The 22,504-nt window shown below is 34.5% G+C and overlaps 2 protein-coding genes across 8 annotated transcripts in view; one reads left to right on the forward strand and one right to left on the reverse strand.

The window, feature by feature from the left end:
* Positions 1-21,381, forward strand: part of LOC118264615 (G protein-activated inward rectifier potassium channel 3) — a 49,973-nt gene extending 28,592 nt beyond the window's left edge. Inside the window, exons 1-8 of one of the 4 annotated variants that reach the window (XM_035577185.2) lie at positions 4,183-4,817; positions 10,890-11,334; positions 12,361-12,540; positions 13,481-13,670; positions 15,643-15,767; positions 18,867-18,972; positions 19,238-19,631; positions 19,884-21,381. In XM_035577185.2, coding sequence (XP_035433078.1) covers positions 4,720-4,817; positions 10,890-11,334; positions 12,361-12,540; positions 13,481-13,670; positions 15,643-15,767; positions 18,867-18,972; positions 19,238-19,631; positions 19,884-19,965 — 1,620 coding nt within the window. In that variant the 5' untranslated portion in view covers positions 4,183-4,719 and the 3' untranslated portion in view covers positions 19,966-21,381. Of the gene's footprint in view, positions 1-4,182; positions 4,818-10,889; positions 11,335-11,954; positions 12,135-12,360; positions 12,541-13,480; positions 13,671-15,642; positions 15,768-18,866; positions 18,973-19,237; positions 19,632-19,883 lie in introns of those variants that run through there. The other 3 variants (XM_035577186.2, XM_035577184.2, XM_035577183.2) reach the window with 3 other exon arrangements.
* A 354-nt stretch (positions 21,382-21,735) lies between these two features.
* The window catches only part of LOC118264616 (G protein-activated inward rectifier potassium channel 3), a 31,025-nt gene continuing 30,256 nt past the window's right edge, over positions 21,736-22,504 (reverse strand). For all 4 annotated transcript variants that reach the window (XM_035577188.2, XM_035577190.2, XM_035577192.2 and 1 more), the window contains one exon: positions 21,736-22,265. In XM_035577188.2, the coding sequence (XP_035433081.1) occupies positions 21,994-22,265 (272 nt within the window). In that variant the 3' untranslated portion in view covers positions 21,736-21,993. The remainder of the gene's footprint in view (positions 22,266-22,504) is intronic.

Here is a 22,504-nt window from a genome sequence, read left to right on the forward strand (position 1 = left end):
TTATCAGTACCTACGTTGTGTACTCAGCCTAAATCGTTCGGTTTTGACACTATTATCCGTGTACACTGTTTATATAACTCAAGGAAATCCAAATTAACATGCGTATTTTTACAGAATCCTTCAACGTTTGGCATTCGTAAAAATAACGCGAGAAGTGACGTGTGTTAAGGCCATTTTCAGTTTTCAGTGTCACTGCAGCTACATTTAAACTTGGTACCGTTAAACTGTATGACACCTGTTCTCGTACTCGCGCATGAGGTGACCCTCGGCATCGGGTAACGAACTTCAGTGCTAAGGTCGCACTTAACACAAATTCAAACATCGATTAGTATAAATAAGATTCAGTTCCGCTTGTCACTAATGCATTAAAACGCATCAAAACTCTTAGTAACACTGTTTCAAGACACAATTCATATAAAAGGTCATTCAAATTAGAACGCTAACAGGATACCTATAAATATGAATATTAAATGCACAATATTTCGCAATAATCTATGCCGTTCACTTAGACATGTTGCCAATGTGATAGCTATCTGGTTGTCTTGGCTTGATTCTTGGAACTGCCAGTAATTATTCATCGGTATACAAAAATACATAGAAGAAATTGCGTCGGTAAACGTTTTACTCTCGGCCTTGTCGTGTTTCATGGAAGATGCACTAATTTACTACAAACTCTCCGATGAATGATCGGTCCCTTGGCATTAGTTTGTATCGGTGGCATTGTAAGCCAACTGCCACGTAAAGGGTCATACAGCTACCCCACTTCCGTCATCTGCATAGTTTATCAACATACACATGCATTAATCATATGTTAAGCGTGTATTTTAACATAATAATAAAAAGAATCTAAACGATTATATGACAGTAAAAATCACCTATCTAATTGAAGAAACTATGGGATATTGTAGACAATTGAACACCTCCGCAAGCTATTTCGGAGAAGAACTCATAATTTATGAGTCCATCAAGAATAAAATAGAGCTACGCTACACATTACACTGAAGAAAAATAAAACGTTCTAGCCTCAAAATAATCGCACTGCACCGCAGATTTACGCGAATAGTACAAGCGTAGTAACACCTATTCATTTGTCATTCACATAAATACCGGTTGAAAATACCTAATTGTTTTAAAATGACACCTATTACCATACAATTAGATACCATTGTCGCCCTGATTTGTAGCGAATGCACCAGAAGGTGAAGCGCTGGCCTCAAATTGATACGAACATAAATAAACATTTGCTTTATGGCCCACAAACGATATTAAATGTCTCAAGTACGAGGATAGGAGCTTGTCAAGTACATAGAAGGTTTGTTGGGAAAATACGGAAAGTGCTTTCTTTTAATGGAGTAAATGGTGTTTTGTTTACTTTGCTATGATATCACACAAGTCTTCACGGAATAAACTAATGCGTAACATTCAAGTCCATAAAACACTTATTTACGTTTCTTGTTGTTTGCATGAATGAATTTCAAAACACCGTCTAGAATTATAGTCACTGGACTAGCAGACTAACAAGTCTACGTACGATAAACTAACAAAGAAGTAAAAAAGAACGTGTGATAGGACATTTTCTTTGTAATAAACACAGAAGGTCACATAAAATCAGTAGGTACGTCAAACGGCGCCATTAAAATACCAAAGGATAAAGCGCCACGATTAATGTCAATATTAAATACATGAAGGTTAGACTCAGGTCACGTTTTAATCACTTGTCCTGTTATCGAAGGGAGCTGGTTAAGAAAATAATGTACTTAACATTACAACGGGTATTTATACTATTGTACCTACATAATATTTAGACATATTATCAACAAGTTTTTCTCATCAAATGCAGGCATGCACCTTTTTTATAGGTGGATAATCCAATGACTTTCCCTACTTACACGAGGCAATAGGGAGTGTCAGACCCTTACTGACTAAAACCCATCCTGTTTCTACAGTCCACAGCTCCTGAACGCATGCACTAGGTATTTATTGTTACCAAGTCAAATTTAGCTTTGTATCTATGAAACAGAAAGAATCGTTTTTAAAAATTAGGTATGTGATGATCGGGAAAGCCCAATCGATACTGTCCTGAAATAAATGACGGCACGGCATAACTTCTGCCAAAAAGTCTAAATGCCAGGTCTCATTTGAAATGAGTATGGATTTTCCTAAAAGTTTGCACATGACGTATCTAGATGGGTTAAAATCTTTCAGTATATCTACATTCGATTGAATCTATTATTATTAATATATAGACCTGTCTAACGGAACAACAACAAAATTGGTAACTGAATACCCCATCTAGATCGGATGAACGTGGTTCCTCCTATCAACCGCAGCACGTGTTTGTCTCACGTGACATCACATAGGCACGTCTCGATTACCTGTACTCAGTGCTTACATTCTCTGTAAGGTCAAGAATAGTTTGACAATAAGTTGTTAAAACCAAATATGGATGTCCTAAAAGACGTCTGCGTTGATTGATCGTAAAAATCTGCTGTGACTAACTTAAGTAACCAGTTTGTTAAGCCCCTTTGCATTTTAACCATTCTTTCTTTTTCAGTGAATGAGTACATTGCTTGGACAAAAGACAAAGTCACACTTTTCTTTGGGCTTATATCCAAAAATCTCATGTTCGGTACCTAGATTCGACACCGGACTAGTCATAGAGTACAATTTCCGATATATATGTCATATCTATTTAAATGAGACTAATAACAAACAAATCTGACAAAAGTAGATGTTCATAGATGCACTGAAAAAACAGACCTATCCCTTGGTAATAAGTCAGTACAAACATTACATCGCTTCTGAAAAAAAATAATGTAGTTTATTCTCTGCTGGAACGAGTCGTATCCAATACGTGTTGCAAAATCCCACACACAGCTGTTAGCTGACTACGACAGATGTGAGTCATACTATTTTAAAATTCAAATTGTGCCGTTACATTTTGTCTGAACAACCCAGACTATTGTAATCTACGGATTTAGATCCAACGTCATAAGGACGATTTTACGTTGGTGTGACGTCAAGATTTAAAATGGTGATTTTAAAATTGGATTCATTAGTAGCTTTTTCCGTTGCAGTAAAACTAAAAAAATCTACTTTAAAATATGACTGCTCTAAAATTGCAACATCCAAAAATTATCACAGCCTTGTATAGACCTTTTTTTCAAACTTAAAGAAGACTGTCCATATCAGCCATGCTACACTTTCGGATCATAAAGAACAATCCAATCATAACTTTAATCTATTATATAAAAATAACTTTCTGACGCTATAACTCCAGAACGCACGAACCGATTTCCACAAGTACAATGCTATCATAACTTTAATTAATGCCTACTAATATTAATGAGGACATTACTACACACGTGCTTACTCCCAATGACATAATATCTACTACGTAAACCAGAAGGGAATCTATTCACGGCCAAGACCACCGTCGTGTGTAGTGACGTCACGAGTCACGTCAGGGAACTCTTTCTATGGTGTGCGGACATGGGAGCTAAAATTATGTTTTAATTGGCGCCTTTGTGTAAGTTCACGATTATAGCAGTATTGTGCATCTACGTAAATTGTTGCCTTGAAAGGTCATGATGCAGAAAATACTGGGTTCCTACTGATAATTACCTTCTTGCAACCAATTGATTAGTACTCGGTATAACGAATTCAACATGTAATTGCTATTAGACAACGATTTTCTTAGATTAAATGCATTTAGCTGTTAAATGGTAATCGAACGTGTAAACTGGACGGATTTACTGCTGTTGCACTAACTGACTGGTCTATAAACATGTCATTACTCTAACGAGAATACGCACTATAAACATGTATAGGCACCGGGATAGATCTTAAAAAACATAAATAGTAGTTAAAGTTTTCCAAACAATGAGTAATCATAAAGCAGTAAATCTCACTCGAGTTTGATGTTCAACAACCTTATTGCAGTCCAAGTCAAAAAAAGTCTTCAATCAACGTCCATAGTAAATAAATCACTAACACTAAGCAGACTTTAATTCCGTTTTCTGGAAACGTGGAGTCTAAATATTTATCCGGGAATCATTCGCGTAAATCTTAATAAGCACCCTGCACAAAACGTGATCCATAAAGTGCGCGTGCAGATGGAACCAAGTAGATTTTTTGTTCAAAAAATAGGCAAGGCGACGTCGCGACGCGCCACGGCGCCACTGGCAACGTTGGCACGGGACGCCTTTACACTGTTTGTTTGTGAACATCTTCGCATCTGTTTCATTAAACATCCGCGCGTTTCAGTATTGGACCAATTCTCATCGCAATCGGTGCGAGTGAAAAGTTCCCTGCACGTACTAATAGATACGCAGTTTTCCTTACGTCGCCATTTTGTATTATTTTTCTTATTGTTTTCGTTCCGAAATGACGTTGTTGACGATGTTGCGGAAAATTGTTGCATTGTTGTTCGATATCAAAGAAGTGTTCAGTGAATCCCTCATCAACGTGCTGCTAAAAGATAGAGTGGAGATAACTGTATAATTTAGTGGAATATACCAAATATTAACAATTACAAAGAAAGTATTCGACTGTGTGATACTAATTTAAGGTTAATTACAGTAAAACAGCGCTGGTCGCGCGTTAGAATTTGATAACGATAGTCGTCTTAGTGAGTTTACAAAGAGTGTTTAAGAAGTTACTCCAAGTTTGTTCAGTATTAATTTGTTAAGGCCAAAAGTGAATTCCATCGTGTCTAGAATGTCAGGATTAAAAAGATGTATAAGTCAAGTGTCAATGTTAATGACTGGGAAGCCAATAAACTCATCGGAGTCGGCATGGAGCGAGGAATTACAGAAGTAAGTGTGGTTTGGTTTGTGATAAAAATGTGCGTCACTGCGGTAAGCAAAGAGCCGGCCTCCACGGCTGTAGAAAGGTGACCAAATATTTGGCAACAAGTGGTAACTAATACAATGCTCCCGAAAGTTTCTTGGAATCCATTGGCGACATGACGAGTGTTCTGAAAAGATAATGCTGATTGTTTACCAAACATTTACAAGAAGTTTACATTAAACGGATTGAAAGGCCACGTACAAATATTTACAAATATTGAAACTACTTCTTAAGTGGTATTCATATTCGGAATTACATTTATTGCAAAAATTATTTCATCCAATAGTTTTACCAGACCAGTCTGGAAATATTAAAGAACTTTTTGATACGAATTAATTAATTCTATATGAATATGTTTATTTTTTTCTCTATCAAGAATCTTGTAATCAGTCTGTATTGTATGAGGAATTTACCGAATTAGTTTCTGATGAACTACGATAAAGTACCAAGAGTAGATGTTTTGTCAATTCCCAATCTTTTCACCTCTAAATGCAGGGAAGGTCTTGTTCAACAGTTGACGATTTCCGGCTGCTGATGATAACAATCATGACAAATCGATGAAAATTGTGCCAGCAAAATGATTAATGTCACATCATAAAGAAAAGCAATAATGAGTCTTACGCTATTTCAAATAAAGACATTAATATCATATTCCATAAAACCCATTGACGCTCGGGAATTTAATTAACGGACAGTTAAATCTTTATTGAACGGATACGCAATCGTCTGGATAATCTAGACCAGACGACCTTCGCATGGCATGATGACATCTGTCCATACAACATCTGCATAGGACTTCTTACAGACACACTTGGAATGGTTCACACATTTGGGTTTTTTAAGAATTCCTTAATAACATGAACAAATAATTAAATATTCTGCATTATAACATAGTTCGTGTATTTAAACTATTGCTGAAACTAACTTCTTTTTACGTCTCTGTTATCTAACTATATGGAAATAAACTAAACTAAAAACAAAATTCATATATTTTCTCCATTGTGTTATCATTTCTACGGATAATAAGTTCAAATGGTTCCATAACACTTAAAATTTACTAAACTCCATAAAAAAAGTCTGGCTAAAGACATAAGATTCATTCTTAATCCTAAGTTTAGTACATCCAGAAGATGAGTAAATATTGATATCTTAAACATATTGAATTCTTTAAAGATCGTAGCAGACGGTGACTGCAAATTAAAGGAAAAAATCGAATGTCAAGATTTTATTATTTATTACTAAAGTGCCAATTTTTACAGATGACCTAGAGTATAATAATATTTTACGATGTGTCATTGTTAGCTTTCAATTCAGACACCAAAGTTTGTGTACCAACACCCACACACAAAGTGAAACCTAGGTTCTTAGAAATATCTTAGATTCTATTATTAACCCACGCCTTAAACCGACATAGTTTATTTCTTGCAAAATTTACTATAAGCCACGCGATTTCCATGTCCTGTGGTCTACCTCAATCAATTTCTAGTAAAATCTTAATTGATAGTGTACACTGAGACTCGATATGAACACTGAGACTTGGTCTGCGGACTACCTAGCGAGTTTACCGGGGCTCCGACTCGAAAAGCAGGAGTAGGAACGGGGTGGTTTTTAGTCAGTAAGAGTCTACGCTCCCTCTCGCCGCGCCCAGGGCTGGAGAACACATTGGATGTTTTTCCCCCTCAAAGAAATAATAATACTGAGACTTGGTAAGGTTACAATGTAGTTATATGCGGTTAAATAACTAGTAAGTCATCTGTATCCGTAACAGATGTAATTAGTCGCATCATTAGTCATTAGGCTGCAATTATTATATCATAAACAGTACTTGCCAGTATTTACTCAAGCATTATAAATGACAAGTCACGAGATTTATTTATTTACTAGAACTTAATGGTCGGATCCTAAGCGCCATAGTTTAACGTTTAACCTTTTGTAAGAATAGGACCATGAAAAATCGAAATATTTTTCAAATTGGACTGGTAATTTCGGAGTGAAAGAAAAAGTTCTTTAACTTTTTTATGTGGTTTGAGATTAGTAAACATCTGCATACCATCAATAAGCATTCAGTATATCATATAGGTTCATTGTCTTTTTAACCCAGTACTTGTTTAATGCTATCTAAATAATGGACGCCCCTTTAATAATTACTCATGTGCGACTCATATTTTGTTGCATTATCTTATTCTATACATTGTTTATTTGCTTGTGACAATGATAACTGCAAATAGATTCCGACCTATTTGCAATATGTGAATACCAGATCTAGTTTCAATAACTTTATTAAATGTTTTATTCAACCCAACAGCAATAATATACTGACATATTTATATTGAAAAACCAGGACCCCCGCCGCGTCTGTCTGCCTGTTCTTGTGATAATGATTCTTGAGCAATAATCCACGTACTTACTTATAATTTGAGTACTACAAACTTGAGGAGTCTTCAAACACAGTCTAACTGGAGACTCCTCGACATGCAATGTATGACAAAATGATATGAAATAAACTTTTTTTACAAACGAAATAAGAAGCAGAAAACTAGTTGAACAATAAAATCAGTACATAGTATACATTTCCATTCTTTACAAAACACTAGTTTGTCCTTTGTCTACAATACATTACATAATTAAAAATAACAATAATAACCACATGCTGAGACTACTTACGCCCTGTCTGCGGTAATGAGGACGCTTCCAGACGTCTGTCGCTTATAATACATCTCAAGGTGCTTTTTAATAACATACATAAATACGCTTAGTGTTTAAACATATCAAATGTTCATGAAATAATCTATAGTTAGCTAATATTTTCCAATACATTATACTGTTTGCATTGCACTAGTGCTAAATTATTGTTAGGTGTTATCTTGTATACGAAAAGCTAATGGGAATTCTCTACACATGTTAATTCGTTGCAAATAGTATGTATCACACTAACATTTTAAATGTGATAGTTTGTTTGTTTGAATGTTTGGATGTGTGTCCGTCAATTACGCTGAAATTTGGTATACAGAAAGAGTATGAGCTGACTTGGGTGATAGGATTGATAGTTTTTATCCGGACGGAAATGCGGGCGAAACCGCTGGCAGAAACTAGTATGTGCATATACCTAACTTGGGTCATTATCAAAAATACTCATTATTGTATGCATGCTAATAGTTCTCATTACCATAAGTACAATATGTGCAGTACCTACAATTTATAATTAGTTGATATAAAAGTTAAATTAAAACATTTCATAAATAAATCACGCGATAAGCCTGTTTACAGAGAATTTTATAAAAGTACCTATGAAATGTATGAGATTATCGTAGTCACAACACTGGAATAACATGGTGACAGAAACGAGGAAGCCAATAGACACTAAGATATAGAGAAACTGACGCAGAACATTTATTTTAAGTGTTTTATTTGAACTGTAATAAATATTTCACCATGTCACATACCTACGGACATAAATACATAGAATTTGTATAATGATGTAGATATGACTCATCGACCAATTTCTATCTTCTTTTTAGCTTTTTTATTGAATGTCATTCCGTTTGACTCTCTATAAATGTTTTCCAGAACTCTATTAAAATTGCGAGATTGAATTTATTTACCTTAACCTCTTGTATGAGACAGTAAAAAACACGTTATGTTTCGCGTAGATCTGCGAAAAACTAAATCTATACAATATGAATGATAAAGCATTTTTTTATTTTTCATCTTTATTCGAACAGCGAAAGTGGAACAAAATCCAATAAATCGAGTTTCATGAAAATCAATTCAGTCGTTTTTGAGCTACTATTGTCATACTTTATTTCTTTTCTCTATATTTTCTTGTATCGAAAACTTATAGTTGATTTAAATGACTTTCCTCATTGATTCACTTTCCCAGCGAATTACTGGAACATATAAATCGATAGCTAGAATCGTTACTTCCGATTAATTCGATATATTCACATCGTGCAACTAACTAACCGGGTTGCAACTACGGTTCTTAAAACACCTATTCTTCGTAATGTATGAATATGAAGGTACATACATATAATCGATCTTCCACGTGAGTACATTATAAAAAATCGTGAGCAGGTACTGGTTTGTGATTATTTATATGTTTTTATGATTATGAAGTCGTTAAGAACAATTCTGTTGTTACAAAAAAACAGTGAATAATGGTCTAATGATGACACAACGGTTGTAGCTGTTTTGCTTCTGAATCGACCTGCAATAACGTCTGCTTGGTGTTATAGTAGTATGATTTTTGTTTTGCTAGAAAATATATTTAGCCCCGAAAATCCCGAAACATCACATCACAATACTGGATGTACTATTAGAGAACACTAGAGCTGGTATTACCATTTGAAATTACGATAACTAAACAATACTTCTTTAAAATTTCTATACGATACCTACCTACTACGACAGTTTTCATTGATTTATCCATCGTACATAAACCAGGGCAAACAACAAATCAATTGTAACCTTTGCAGAGATAAAGGCTGTGCAAAAAGCTTTTAAAAGATTAATATGAGTGCTTAACATACATAGTGACAGAACTATCTAGAGTGGATGAAACCATCGAATCCCATAAAATGATATTTATTATCTCTATATTATATCTACGTCAATAAGTGACAGGGCTGATGGTGTCACTATCACCATGGAGTATATTAATGTACTAGAAGCTCTTCATATCAAAGTGCTCTGAATTGATTCATTTGCGTATTGTTCAACCACCCTGACATACGGTAGTGGACATTTTTAATTAATTTCATGAATTTAAATTTTAAAATGCGTAGACTTTCTATCAGGTGATGGTTTTATTTTGTATCTGTGGTTGTGTTACTAGTGGAGCGCTGTTTTTTAAATGTTTTGGTGTATTTTTGTGGTATACGAAATGTTACCTTCGTTCTATAGTACTAAAGTTGAAATTGCAGTACCTCTTACTAATCAATTTTACACATTAACCTCTCGTATGCCGTATATAAGACAACAATAGAAAAACATTGTGTCTCGCGTGGATCCACGTTCCAAACATACGAAGAGTTAAAAACGAATTACTTGGAAAAAGTAAGGCTGTAAATAGATTCTTCTAAGGAAAACCTATAATTACGAAGTTTAGTTACCTAAATTCCTCTACCGACTGACTACCTATTTCAAAAATCATTTAACATTTTCCCTCTAGGATATAAGCATATAGGTAACTTAAATAACATCGTGCTTCTGACTACGTGTAGGTACCTACATTTACAATTGATACTTGGCGCCTCCAAGAATAAGTACTAATCCTTTTAAGGATAATACGTTCCACACGTCATTACATTGATTGACTATCGCAATAGATATATAATATGAGCAATTATAACACAATATTATTCTATGTACTTCCAGGTATATTATTTTTCTTCGTCTGCGCAAATCGTGTTATTGGAAATACCAATATTTATACAAGTTTATTATTGCAAGTTGTCAGTATGTTTACCTGTATAATTAAATGATTTATATCAAATACTAGCAATTTTTATAATTAAGTACATAAACTTTTATTATATACCTACTTAGGTAGGCAATAGGGATTATATTCGAATAGTTGAAATAAAGATTTTATTTAAATCTAATACTAATAATGTCATAATGAACATGAAAAATATATGTCTTGTAGGACCAGTTTAGTTCCCAAAAAAGAAGTTAGTAACATTAATAAAACCCTAAAATTTGAATTTTCCATTTTAAACGGCCGACGAGAAACAAGAGGATGGTCGCCATAATATGTTATCCTAATACACAAGGACACGGGTACAACGATTACCACTTAATGGAGATTAATGTCATAACCGAAAAAACTCTGAACAAACCAACCATAAATCATTTGTGCGTGGAAATTAAATATTGACATGCCATTCGTTTGCAATCATCATTATGAATGGGATAAAATATAATACCTATTAGCTGGAGGTTTAGGAGCATTTTGGTATAAAATAATATCCCAAATCTTATTAAAATTTTTGAAACGTGACGCAAGGAGTTATAACGTTCTTTTCTTTTATTTCCAGATACCGTCAAGCCCGTTACGCAGCGAGACGCGTCCGAAAACGCGTCATCTTCAAACATGGAGACTGCAACGTCGTCCAATGGAACGTGGCCAAGCGCAGGCGCCGATACCTTCAGGACATCTTCACGACCCTCGTGGACGCTCAGTGGCGCTGGACGCTGCTCGTGTTTGCGCTCTCTTTCATCCTCTCCTGGCTACTCTTCGCTCTCATCTGGTGGCTCATCATCTTCACCCACGGAGACCTCACTCCTCCCCCTCCCAACGAAAATGGCACCTTCATACCCTGTCTCAATAATGTCAACTCCTTCACCGGCTGCTTCTTATTCTCCGTTGAAACACAACACACCATCGGCTATGGCTCAAGAACTACTAACGAAGAGTGCCCGGAGGCTATCTTCGTGATGTGCCTGCAGAGCATCGTGGGCGTCTTCATCCAGGCTTTCATGGTAAGATTTATATCTGAATGTTTAATTTGTTCTCCCATATTTCACTCGGATAATTAGTTCAATAAACAAACGCTGCGATGGACGCTGAAAGACTACATACTTACTGTCAAAACAAATGCCGTTTACTGGCAATAAATCCCAATAGCATTGAACTCGGCCGCCATAAAAATCACTACTTGTTTTAATGTTGCAACGCTGGCATAGATCTCAATAAAACAAATATCTAATCACTGTTTTATATACAGCGTTTATGAAAGGGTTTTAAGTACCTACATAAAGCTAAAAAAACCTTCCTGCTCTGAAGCTAATATGATAATTTAATATTAAAATAAACTTGGAATCGAGCCAAATGTATTAACGTAACGCACTCTATACGATCCAGCCAGATGTTCTCTTAAAAATCATTACAATTTTAAAAGATGGCTTTTACCATTACGTAGCCGTTAAATGTATCATCGCAATTAAAATTAAAACAACTCACTGCCCGTACATTGCAGAATATGACATTGACAGTACGTAGTCTTTGGGCGCTAGTACTACATAGTATAGTACCAGTGTTACACCAGCAAACCCGAACATGTGGTTTATCACGTGTCGCATCATATGTTGTTCTATTTTAGGTGGGAATCGTGTTCGCAAAGCTCTCTAGACCTAAAAAGCGTGCCCAGACCCTGCTGTACTCCTCGAAGGCCGTCATTTGCTTGCGCGATGGCCAGCTGTGTCTGATGTTCCGTGTCGGAGACATGAGAAAGTCTCATATTGTCGAAGCGCATATAAGAGCACAAATAATCCGCCGCAAGGTATAATATTTGGCCAAAAACGGAGACTGGTTAGTGATTGGGGACTTCAGTCAGCACGCCTAGTTACGTCTAACACGAGTTCACACTGACTCCTCTCTCTAACTTGTGGGGCGTCGAACTCTGAACACAAATACTCCCGATGTGTAATTTCACGATGTGCTCTTCAGACTTCGATTCCCCAAGTTTTGGAACAATGTATTTCAAAACGATTCTCTCTTGTCCGTAGGTGGGTCTTATATTCGCGAAGCTGGCACGTGCAAAAAAGCGTAACACCACACTCCTGTTCTCGCGTAACGCGGTTATATGTCTGAGGGACGGGGAATATTGCCTGCTATTCCGTGTTGGAGATATCCGCAAGTCGCACATACTGGAAGCGCACGTGCGTGCCCAGCTTATAAGGAAAAAGGTATTAATTAATTAAATACGATAATGCTAATTCTCAGTGCATTCAGTACCTATTGCATCTATTTCTTTATTTGCGCGTTTATTTTTGCATACGTCTGCTATCTTATACGACCCATCTATGGACGATACAGCATGTTATTTATTTTATTTTTGCTTTACTTTACATTGAATTGCTGCTCACGCGTCATATTATTGTTAACACGCAACAAATTGTGATATTGACTAGAATATTTTAACCCGTATCATTCTTAGTATAACAATATTTGCACATATTAATCGCATATAATTAAAAATAATAGCCAATTAATAGAAAAAATATACTGATAAAATTATGTATCCGATGAAGTTGAATACACTGCACGAGTGTTGTGATAAACAACAATGTACTATATATAAACACATATATATAGGTATACACGTGGTAACTAGAACGTGTTTTAATATAATATTTACCATATTGCACGCCATACACGCAATGTTTACTTGTTGTAGCACAATAAATCATTTTTCATACTTAGTATAGAACACTCACGCTTATGCAATCAATACTTTGGATATTTTTCGAGAAACTAAGCTTAATATAAAGTGTAAAAATTACTAAATTTTACAATAACTGCATCACCTACTAATATTTTCATGCTGTTTAGCTAATTGCTGTTTTAACTAACACACAAAAATAAGGTTATCATGCAAAAACCACGTAATCTCAAAACAACTCTGTCACTAGGTAAATAGGGCGTTGTTTTGCATAATAACTTTATGAACCATTGGTCATGACTGTTAAGCATAACGAAAGCACGAAACATCGAGCTACCTATTTCTTACATAATTTCCAAGAAAAATGCAAAGAAACAAACATCGGAATTTCGTGGTTTCGTAGTAATTGGAAATGTGGAAAAAAGGAGAAGTGATCTAACAGTTTGATGAATTTTTAACAATAGATAACTAGAGAGGGAGAGGTGCTGCCGTTCTACCAACAAGAGTTGAAGGTCGGTGCTGATGGAGAGGAAGACAGACTGATGTTCATATGGCCGATGACCATAGTCCACAAGATCAATGAGAAGTCGCCATTGTACAACCTATCCGCGTCCGACATGCTCAGAGAGAGATTTGAGATCGTCGTAATGTTGGGTGAGTTCGAACATAATTATACATTGTCTAGTGAAGCCAGAACCAGCTCATGAAGATCTGTTTTTATGATCAACCTTATAGTGTAAATGTTTGTAAGATTAAATCTAAGAAATGTAGAAGTTTTACACACAACATCCAAAAGACCAACGGAAATGATACTGTATCTTATATACTATCTAATTTCTAAATTAAATTCACTTACGTAGATTGTAGCTCTATCAACCCGAGTACCTATATTATAAAGTGTATGTAAAATATAGCACTTGGTCGAGTGTGCAAGCCAATATCCTACTACGAAAACACTGCAATGTGTCTAGTATCTGTCAACACCACGTATTTTAACGTAAAAACCAACAAAGGTGAACAAAGATGCAATTAATAATCCTGTTTCTTGGAAAACAAAGAATAATATAACTGTGTAAGATAATAGACCAGCAACTGACTTCTAAAACATTTTAAAATTCTCTAGAATCTATTCGAATTTTAAAATAGTTCAACTGACATTCGAATCTGTATTCTTTTTTAATAATAATATCTGGCAACATGGCACCAAGTAGTTTGTAATTGTTCCACAAAATGTCTGTGGAATCGAGACACACGTAATGACCGCATGCTTGTGATGCTTGGCACTTCCTTGACAGAGTTTTGGTAAATTGCCCTAGACTACACATGATAATGATTATACGGTTTCATATTATGTTCGATTAATTATAAGATACATGTTCACTGATAGTATTATGAAGACAAATAACATCATTAATAAGTCCAGACAGGCAGATGAAGCATAAGACTTATCCCATAGATTTTAGCAAAGCGTTTGCCTTTGTGAATATCATATTTCTAGGAATATCGTTAAACTTAAGGATAGACGTAGGAATAAACTTTGCATAAATAAAAACTTTCTATGTTAATGGCGCAACGAATTCCCCATTCGTGACACAATCCTTAGAAAAGCCTATAATGCCAGTGACTCATGTTTCTATTAAGAAATAGATCCGATTTCAACTGGTGCCTTGAAATAGAAGTAGGTAAAGAATAACCAGAAATGTTTAATTTAAACATATGTATGTAAAACTTGGAACCAATTTAAATAAATGTTAGAAAATGGTCACTTATTTTAACGGCATTTCCTATAGTCCACGTGGTGTCAATAATATTATTATCTTCCATATCTCTGCCAAAAATCATATTAGCAATTATAAAGTGGATCACACGTGGTTTCTAGAATATAATTATAGAAATACTCATTACTCTTGAAGTGTCTGAGATCACCTTAATTAGTTTATCACCTGAACGTATTGACAGATTGATTCCGTCCAAAGACCAGATCGGAAAAACATACTCAGTTTTGGAAAGACGTAAATAAAACGCTATAACTCCAGAACGCACGAACCGATTTCCACGGTTTTTCATTCGTTGGTAAGGTCTCGGGCTCTGTGAGGTTTATAGCAAAGAAAATTCGGGAAAAATTTAAGACAAAAGCAGGAAATCAGGGAAAATCATTGGTGGCGAAACGGAGTTCGCCGAGTTTGCTAGTAACTCATACATATAAGTGTATCTAAATGTTAATGAATTAAACTCAAAATAAATTAGCCTATACGGAGCAGTGACTAATTGTGTTATCGGCTTACTCACGTAACTGTTTAACGAGGAACTCGACTAGTATGTCTCACGAAAGTAGTTATAATAAAATTATAGTGACTAATTGATTATTTAGGTCCATAGAATTATCAGGAAAAACACACACTGTATAGTATAAAATTCCTTCAAGCATGTTATTATACTTCTTTACTATGTCTAATATTAACCTCTAGTCTGCTGGTATATGAGACACAATAGAAAACACATTGTCTCGCGTAGATCTGCGCTCCCGGTATACTACGGGTTAATACCATACTTATATTGAAATATAAAAAGAGTAGAATACCTATTAAGAACTTTGACTAATGTCCTTTTATCTGTATAATTTCAGAGGGTGTGATAGAGTCCACTGGTATGACCACTCAGGCTCGCAGCAGCTTCTTACCATCAGAGATCCTCTGGGGCCACCGCTTCGAAACCATGGTCACGTTCAGGAAGGACACTGGAGAATATGAGGTGTGTACCTGCTTCTCATTGGTTCAAATATATTTACTACTTTTTTGTTTTTCTCTGATTGGTAATTCTGTGCCGTATTGGAATTAGAAAAGAATTTTTCTATATAATTGTCAGTTGCTTGATTAGTTTCGATTTTCGATGTTATTTGGGATTAAATAATAAATCTATTATTCAATGATTAAAATTATCATCAATCAAGCCATTTTTTGAGCTATAAACGGTATTTTAATTTAATTAACGTTCGGCATTGTATGGGTCAATGTCACGTTCGTTAGATCGTCAATCTGAGATAGATTTACATATTTTTAAGGCTATCGAAATATTAATTCGAATAATAAAATTTTTGTCATAGTTACTAACACGGAAAACAATAGTTCGTTATGAAAAGTTACCTATTTACAATTACGTAATAATTCGCATTATACCTAGAAAATAAATAAATAATGTGCCTACATATTTAATGGCGCCGTATAATACATACAACTGGCAGCTGCTTACACGGTGAACATTAATTACTCATAATATAATATACACGGGATTAATAAAACAAATCCAAAGGTATTTTATTGCATTAATACTCACTTATTACGTCAATTACCTAAGACTCATTAAGTCTAGTAATTGAATTTACTACCTGGAACAATTAACATTATCGCACGTAGAGTTGACCTGTAATTAATTATTTATTAATTAATATCTAGTTATGTGCGTATGTACCTAATTTTTATTCCTTATTTTTTTGGTATTTTTAAGTTGTAAATAATGTGTTAGTTTAGATTAATAATTATTCCTAGCTACTTAATTCTATGAAATAATAAATTCATTAATGCACCTAATTTGCAATAACATACAATAAGTTCTTAATCGACGTCAAAAGAGGAGGTTCTCATCTGATGATTTTGACTGTAACTGATTTTGATACGATTTTCAGCATACTCGTAGTATTTTTCAGACTTAGGAGAAAGTTTTAGGGATATTAACCGGCATAAAAAATTAAAAGTGGTTCCCTTTTTTTAAAGTTATTTGTAAAATATTAAATTTTTTGGTGTAAACATTACAAATTCTCTTTGACTAATGAATTACATCTTGGTTAAAACCCTGGTTGATCCTTATGGGTAAAAAAATTAATATGATTTCAAGAATTTGAGCTGTTTCTCAGTATTTCCAAGAAGGCATGTAATTAATTAACCGTACTAAAATTAAAACATCTGCACCTTTTTTGTCATAGTACCTAATCTGTTGTTTTACGGAATTCGTAAAAAATGTGAGGTCGTATCCGCCATGACCTTAACATGTAATCGGTAAAAATTAACCAATTACCCGCTTCTTTACTTCCGAGGTTATTGTCGTAGATTAAAACAATAACTTCAAACAATTATACTTTGATGACCTTTTTCTAGTGACCTTATAAGTTTTCTTATTTAAGTTCCGGTCAGTCGCATCTTAGTAGTAGTAGTTAGTATGGTGACAACTTGCTTCTATTACATAACTCAAGTTGTTATAGATTGTATGAAAAGAGACTTTAAATGTGTAACATATACCTAATTCGTATACTGAACTTATATTTTTTTATTCATTTAGAAAAGCAACATCTTAACATATAATTTACAATGCATTATGTGAATTACAAAAATTAAGGTTAATAGTAGGTTTCTCATTTTAGTTTAATCTTCTGTGCATGCGAACCGTTATATTGTTATTATTACTTTAACGTTTTGGCAAGTTTCTCAGATTATGTGTAAAATATATGCGATAGTTTTAGGAAAAAAAGTAATACACAAAAAGTGGTATAAATAAGTACCTACTTTTATTTACTAGAAACTTGAGGTAAATGTTTTCTACCTCCAGTAAAGTAGAAGTTTTCTTTACAAACGTATAAATAACGCTAAAGATGGAAGCTTTAATAATCGTTGTTGCCAAACAAAATAGATTTTTGTAAGCGATTTCGTGGGTGTATTTATTTACTTTTGATTTGCGTAAAGTGAAGTGAAACGGTAAACTTACTTTTCATAAACTCCAGGTTGAAAATGAAAAACAAACCTGCAGAATATATTCGGGCATAACTTTTTCTTCTTTTGAAAACTGTATGAATTGTTATTAAATACACCATTTCCATAAAAGATTAAAACTATAGAGTTAGCATGACAATGTTTATAGCAATTACTCAGGACAATAAAAGAAGCAGGATATTTTGATAGTATTACTCAAACACGATAGTATTCACCCAAAAGCTGACCACACAAAATTATTATCTGGTAAATATCGTCCTATCAAAAACAAAATTACGCAAAACCTAATATTTACCCAATCATTATCTACGAGGATCACAAGTGCTTACTGGAATTATCAAGTACTTGGGAGTATTGGAGTTTTGGTGTAAAAACATGTAAAAACGTTCATGTTATGTGAATTTTCCTTATGTTGTTTTTATACCTACGGTAAAAATTCTATACTTTAGGTTTAATAATAAGTACCATATTGTAAACAAGTATGTATACGAGTATGAATACAATGATTTTGTTTGTCCAATTGTGAAAACATCGTAGACAAGCATGTAATTCTAGTGCTAAGCATATATACAAAACAGAATACTAAGCAAATATTAAATAGAAATATGATGACCTAAAATCTAGAATCTAGACAAGTGCTTTTCAACACCGTATTACTTTAATATATCTAAAAAATGGTGTGAATGACATTGACATCAGCTTCCGAAATACCAAATTCTAATTTAGTAACTACTAGTTCCATCCAAGTGTTTCGTTTGAGATTGTTTTGGGAGTTCTCAAGAATTTTAATGACGTACTTCGAGTTGTTTTAACTTTGTTTAACGTTTTTGTTTGAGAATAATCCGTCTATAGTTATACAATATTTTCATCGTTTGTTTAATAGTTGTGTGGGTTTTAAGGGATTAATGATTAAGTGGATTATTAAAATATTTTCTGTGTCTGTAGCATGAAATAATCCCTTAGAGTCATAGTCTAATTCTATGACGACTAAATGATATTTTATCCCACATTGATCCCGAGCCATTTTGCTCAGTGGCTAATCAAAGTATATTATATCAATACTAAATGAAACATTATTATTTGTTTACAGGTTGATTATACCAGATTCAACAACACGTATGAGGTGGACACTCCCCTATGTTCCTCGAAGCAGCTGGACGAGTTGAGAGCAACAGTCTCGACCTCACAGAAATTAGGTACGGATTATCAAATATACATTTAAAAGTTCATTGCCGATGTTATTATTTTAAATTCCGATAACCAGTTTTACAAATATCTGGCAAACACCAGATTTTTTATAAGAAGGTATGTAGACAAGAATGAGGTTGTACCTACTTATACAGCAAGTTGGACAACTTACTTACACTCATCAGTACTGAAGAGAAAATCTTAAATCAATGATACTTCTATTCTTTAGGTACCTTAATTTTGTTAAACTAATCTCTATCTTCTGTTTTCCAGATCGTATGCTTGGCACCATTCCGAAGACGTTCTCCGCCGACACCCTGGACCTTAGCTCCGTCGACTCCATGTCACTCGACGAACACATTGAAATCAAGATCCCTGAAGCTCGAGCGAGGGAGAACAGGCTGATGGCTCAGAACAACTTCGTTCATCACATCAACGAAAAATCTAGAAATCCGAGCCACACACATTTAGCAGTTGAGAACCTTCAAGAGATTCATAGGAACCCGGTGCCGGTGGAGTACAAGCACCCAGAAGTGAAGGAACATATGCACAGGAGTCATAGTCACGCTAGTATGAAGAAAGTCCACGGTTTGACCCCTAATGGCATCGGCCATGCGGGCAACGGTCACACCGACCACAAGCATGATGAGCACAATAAAATGAGAAAGTAAGTGTCCTGCTCATAGATCTTAGCTCTTATTTACTTCAGAAAGATTTTCTATTTTGATACGAAATATCCCTATGCACTTTGCAGGAACTGTAACTAATTTTTCAGTCACTTTTAAACTGCCCGTAAACATTTGTAATGTTTGTATGTTTTAGTATCTGTGCCCCACACACTGTATATGAAAAAAGAACGATATTTGACTAATACATAGCGCCATAGACACATAATTAACACCAGTGTCCTCCATTCTAGATCCCCAAGTGAGAACCACATAGGAAACAAACAGCCAGTGATCCCGATCTTGGTGACGTCACCGGCTCCGGAGCCTGCCTGACCCCTGCGCGACCACAACCCGCCCGCAGTCGTCGGCGCGCGGCTCAAGAAGCCACACGTCACCTTCTCACCCCACACAGAGAGCATCGAGAACATACACCTTACCATTGATGAAGAGTAGAAGATACACCATAGAAATTACTGCAAAGTTCATAGGAAAAAATATTTTTACTTATATGAGAATTAGTATGGCTAAGTGACACTTATAAAATATAGGTAGTAAGTTAGAAACTTTTTTGATATCGTTACAATTTTTTATTATACAATTTGTATCCTTTTGTACTAACGACAAGATACATTTTTGCGTGTTTAGTAAAACAAATGTGTCGTTTACTTGCCGAAGTTAGTTCATAAATGTTGTTAGGATGAAAAAAAAGTTTTGTACTTATATTTAAAGTGTTTATTGCTTATGAGGTACTTTTTCTGATATAGATTATGTACTTAGTTAGATAAAAACTAAAGCTTCATGCGTACTTATGTGCCAATGACTTAAAATTACACAGAGATAGATTTGTACCAATTTTTAACTAATTCTACTTCATCAAACATCGATGTACCAGATTGGGTTGTATTTAGACCAAGTATTTATTTAGATAATTTAGTGGACGTAGGACGGAGACTAAACTTATAGAAGATTTGTGACATGAAGCTTTAAAATCTTAGTTAGTCACGTCTCCAGTTGTGTGTAAGATTACGAAACCGTAGGAGTTAAACTTGTTCCGTCAACAGTCAAACTAGAGACGGAATCAAAGTTAATTTTAAGGAATATTTATATTTCCGATGACGAATTTAATACAAAATTTTTATCCAGAATGGCCCCTGTTTGTAATGAAATTGGTGACCAATATCATTGTATGACTAAATTCCAAAGAGAATGTTATTAAGTAAAATAAATTATTTAGCTTTTACGCTTTCGGATTAAATCCAAAAACTATTCGATAGTATTTGTATTGTGTCGAGCCTACGTATAAAGTTATGAATGTACAAGATGCTTACCTAACGCTTAATATACAAACATCGTACAAAATACTATTATAATGTACAACAACTATGTGATATATTTGGATACTTAAATTATTCGGACGAAAGTACTTAGAACTCAGCTTGGCACTGAGCTGGCTATGTTATCGACACTCCTTCCTCGTTTAGTTAGTAAAGCTAATTTATAATAAGTGTTAGTACTACTAATGCTCGCAATATGTACTGATTATAATATTTTATTATTATAAAAGATAATAACAACTCTATTATTAAAGGTGTTATACAAAAATCATAGTATTATTGTATCGTAATTGTTATCGTCAGGGGCCTGACGCAGCGCGGGCGCTGCTTTTTTTATAAATTAGCCAAATGCTTTGTCTATTCCTGATAGAATATATCGGATTAAACAAATATACTTGCTAGTTTAAAACCATAATACCTGACTTTTATTTACCTCCTCCACATGTACATTTGAATACATACTTTAAGTATTTACAATAATGTTTTCCGCATTCATATTTTTTCTAAAGATAGACTTTATCATGAACAGTTGGCGTGGCACCAATAATGCCAAACTGTATCATCGCTACTCGATAAGAGATGGCGCTGTATTCAATTAGACTACACAGGTAACCTGAAGTCTTACAATATTTAAATAACAATTAAAAGATATCTTATCATTACAAATGTAAATATCAGACACCTAATAATCTAATTTTCCACAATAGGAACAAATGTAAACTTAGAGATACAATCGTTTTTTTATAATACATCGTTTTTCTATAAGTAAACGCAAAGTTTTGAATACTAATACTATTTAGATAGATATATTATCTACATAACAGAATGACTACTATCTTACAAATTCAATGTTATTACAAGTGACCTTATAATACTGAAACAGTTATTGCAAATGTTATCAAAAGAAAAATTTGCATTGCAACGCGAGATATCAATAACTCCCATCTCTTCAGAGATTAGCGGAGATTGATCGGTTTGAATACTGTGTTGATTTATAATAGACCTAACGTCACAAATATTAGGCCCTTTACGCTTTATTGTTCTTCTTCTTGCTACGTCGTCTCTTCGTTTCTTCTTCACTAGAGGATGATGACTCCTCAGTAGGACTGCTGAAGTAGTTCGGCGGATACTTGACGGCAGAAGGTCGCCGTGTGAGGCTAGCTCTTCGGATAGCATCAGCCACGAGTCTGTCAGCAATGTTCACCAACGGAGAAGTAGCAAATGGTGGTAACATCGCAGAGTTGATCGATTCCCGTAGCGTGACGTCACCCGGTAATGATGAACTTGTTGCTACGTAACCTGTAATAGATATTGGGATATTGTTAGTTAATAATAATAATATTGAAATTGTGAATAATAGATTACATGCAGAAGAAGATTTCGAAGATAGGGATAGATATTTAGAAGAAGAGAATAAGAGGAGAATAAGAAACAACAAATGACAAACAAAATAAATTAGAACTGTTAAATGAAAATGCTGAAACAAATTCTAAATATTATGACGAAGAATTTCTTCATGACAACAGAGAAAGTAATGT

This window comes from Spodoptera frugiperda, chromosome 26 (assembly GCF_023101765.2).
Source record: "Spodoptera frugiperda isolate SF20-4 chromosome 26, AGI-APGP_CSIRO_Sfru_2.0, whole genome shotgun sequence".
Taxonomy (NCBI): Eukaryota; Metazoa; Arthropoda; class Insecta; order Lepidoptera; family Noctuidae; genus Spodoptera; species Spodoptera frugiperda.